The sequence below is a fragment of the Pteropus medius genome, unplaced genomic scaffold (genome assembly GCF_902729225.1).
Source record: "Pteropus medius unplaced genomic scaffold, Ma_sr-lr_union100, whole genome shotgun sequence".
NCBI classification, from domain to species: Eukaryota; Metazoa; Chordata; class Mammalia; order Chiroptera; family Pteropodidae; genus Pteropus; species Pteropus medius.
This window is the reverse complement of record NW_024340696.1, coordinates 7,949,379-7,952,331: the sequence shown is the minus strand read 5'-3', so window position 1 is coordinate 7,952,331 and position 2,953 is coordinate 7,949,379. Positions and strand designations below refer to the sequence as shown.

General features: G+C 37.3%; 1 protein-coding gene across 1 annotated transcript; it reads right to left on the bottom strand.

Annotated features, from left to right (window-relative positions):
* Nucleotides 1-569: 569 nt before the first annotated feature.
* Nucleotides 570-2,646, bottom strand: FSHB (follicle stimulating hormone subunit beta). The gene is made up of 2 exons (XM_039866278.1): nt 2,459-2,646; nt 570-883 (listed from the first exon to the last, which is right to left on the bottom strand). Exons 1-2 carry the CDS (start codon nt 2,615-2,617, stop codon nt 653-655), a joined length of 390 nt encoding a protein of 129 aa, XP_039722212.1. The 5' UTR covers nt 2,618-2,646; the 3' UTR covers nt 570-652.
* Nucleotides 2,647-2,953: the final 307 nt, after the last annotated feature.

Genomic DNA, 2,953 nt, shown 5'->3' with positions numbered 1-2,953 from the left:
ATGCCAAAGGAGGATAGGTGAAGTGGAACTGATGTCCACACTTCCGTGAGCTGACTGAATTTGCTGGTGGCACAGCCTTATCACCCAGTCTCAAACATCCTTTCAGTGTTTGCCTGCTCCCTACCTTTCTGGATTTACTTTCCTTAAGGAAGCCATTGTTGAATTTCTTACTAATTTCAAAGCATGGTCCTAGGCATCGAGGCTATAATCATGAAGAAGATGCTGGCCCTGCTCTTGAGGGCCCAAGAATCTATCAGGAGAATGCTGCATTTTTTACTTTCACCCTCCCTCATCTCATTTCTACCACCTAGGGCTTAGTTATCCCCATCTCTAAGAGCGAGGGGTTGCCTAAGAGAATTGCTGAGGATATTAAACAAGAAAGCGCCCGTGTGTCTATAAGTTAAGTAAGACTAAATAAAACTTATGGAATCAGACCTAGGATACAGGGTTGAGTGGTGACAGGCTCCCAGCCCCAGCACTCTCAATTCCTGCACCCTTATATTCCCTCTCTGCCCGGAGAGCTGGGATCAGTGGGCTCTGACAATCCCCTAGCCCACAGTGGCTTATGACCTGGGCATGTTGTACACACACAACATTTGGATATCTTGGTCCTTCAGGACAAGGGCGGGCAGTCTAAAGTATCCACAGCTCCTTATTCTTTCATTTCACTGAAGGAGCAGTAGCTGGGACCCAGGCCTCGCACTGTGCAGTCAGTGTTGTCGCTGTCACACTTGCCACAGTGACATTCGGTGGCCACTGGGTATGCATACAGGGAGTTTGCGTGGTGAGCGCAGCCAGGCACTTTGACAGTCTCATACACCAGCTCCTTGAAGGTACATGTTTTTTGGATATTGGGCCTGGCTGGATCCTTGTACACCAGATCCTGAGGAGTTTAAGAAGGAGAAAGTTAGGTCACAATATTCTGGAAGTTTCTATTTAGTGTAATCAAAATGAGACAGGAATTTAATATGGCTTACTCTACCATTTACCCATTAAAGCTTACTTATGGCATTCCTAGCCTAGGAAACATGATCTCACAAATGACCTATATACTATACTATGTTTCCTGGAAATCTTGCAAAAAATGTTACTCTTTTTTCTACTCTTTATGTCAATATCAAAATATTCATTTTTTCCTCAAACTGTAGAGAAACTGAATTTCAATATATAAAAATGATAAAAAATGGAAATATGACAAAAAGTTGACTTTTTGCATTCAGTAGAAAGCTATGTTAATAAGAACTTAAACCATAAAATGCTGAAGTTTAATTTCTCAGAAAACATTTTAAAATACATTGTCCCTGTATGTTTATAGGTCAAAAAAGACAAAATATGAAATGTTATCGCTTAGCTTAACGTAACTATGAAGACCTATGTAAGATTTTAAATATTCTGCTATCTTGTGGACATTTTTCTCCTTTAAATGCTATATATTTTGCAATGTTCTCAGTTTCAAAGGATACATAGTTTGCACATAAGAACTTTTAATCCAGGCAGAAAAGGTATGTTCCAACAATTTCTACTAAAAAAATTATTTGCACTGAAATTGGTACTGTTGTTTAATTTATTTCAACATCATGCTACCAAGTCTGTATCCTAAGAGGATATGTTAAGTTGTGTAATAAGAGGTTGATCAAAGTCCTTTACCACCCAATAAAGTTTATTTCATTAAAGAGTTGCTATTTTCAATTTCAGTTGATAGAATATAACTCTGCATAGAAAAACCAGGTACTATATTGAACAAAAATTTTAAAAAAGCAGAAAATGCCTCTTTATTTGGATTAATGCAAAGAAACTGCTTGAATTCAAACTGGTGATTTTATGCCTCTGTACCTTGGTTTTCTCAACAGTATAAAGAGGTGAATGGGTTTGCAGATTCATTTGGGTTCTAATAGTTTACAAGGATTTATTGTGTTCTCAGGCTGCTTGTTGGCATTTGTTTTCAGGCACGGCAGTGAGACAGTTTTATAATATGGCTGTTTGTGTTTTTATGTGGTTTGGAAACATATTTTGGTACTATCTCTATTGTAGAGATATGGCTTCAATTACATAGAAATAGAAATATGGAGAATACATAGAAATACATCTACATAGAAATTGGCTTTGGGTGGATATTGTATATCTTCTGTTACTAAATATATGTATATTTACATGTTTATCTCTCTATATGTAAAATCTAGTAGCATAGAACTCATTTTTTTTGGAAAGGCAGAGTTGGCATATTATCAAATTGATATATCAAATCTGAGGCTTCTCTAAATTTACCCTAAAGAAATCCAATTCTAAATGTCTAACTGATACCATGGTAATTAACCCCAATTATAACACAAGACAGTATTGACTGAGGGACTCATGGCTATTGCTTGGGAATCTTAACGTATTAATAATGGTTAATGGAAATTCATGAAGCTTGCCTCATAGAGACCCTCAACACCCTCAATTGCAGCAGAGTTCCTACCCGGGTATAGCAGTAGCCTGCACACCAAGTGGTGTTGATGCTGATGCAGAAGCGACATTCTTCTCTTTCCACTGTGATGGTGATGTTGGTCAGCTCACAGCTGTTGCAGCAGATTGCTTTCCAGAAACAGAAAAGGAAGCACAACTGGACTGACTTCATTCTGAACTAGGAAACAAACAATTAAGACCCATGAGAAACCAAAAAACAAAAGGATTATAGCCATTATGTAAGTCGTCCAAACCAAAATGAATGGGTCTACCCATCTGCCCCAGTCACATTTTGTTCCAGCAATTATTTTCCTTTCTTCCTCTTCTATTTTTAGGTTCTTGAACAAATATTTCTTCTTATCCTCCTCCTCTTTCATTTTTTTTTTTTTTTGGTCAAAGTAGAAATATATTATAGGTCAAACCTCCAATATAATGATTTAAGAAGAACAGTATTTAAAGATTAGAGTATTACTGTTGATTGTCTTAAAGTGATTACTCTGAAGCAAGT

What these genes read in the sequence shown, in the direction of transcription:
- FSHB (XM_039866278.1), bottom strand. Translation starts at nt 2,617, where the DNA reads ATGAAGTCAGTCCAGTTGTGCTTCCTTTTCTGTTTCTGGAAAGCAATC. An exon ending in CAGGCTACTGCTATACCCGG is followed by an intron (nt 884 to 2,458) that starts GTAGGAACTCTG and finishes TAAACTCCTCAG; the next exon opens with GATCTGGTGTACAAGGATCC.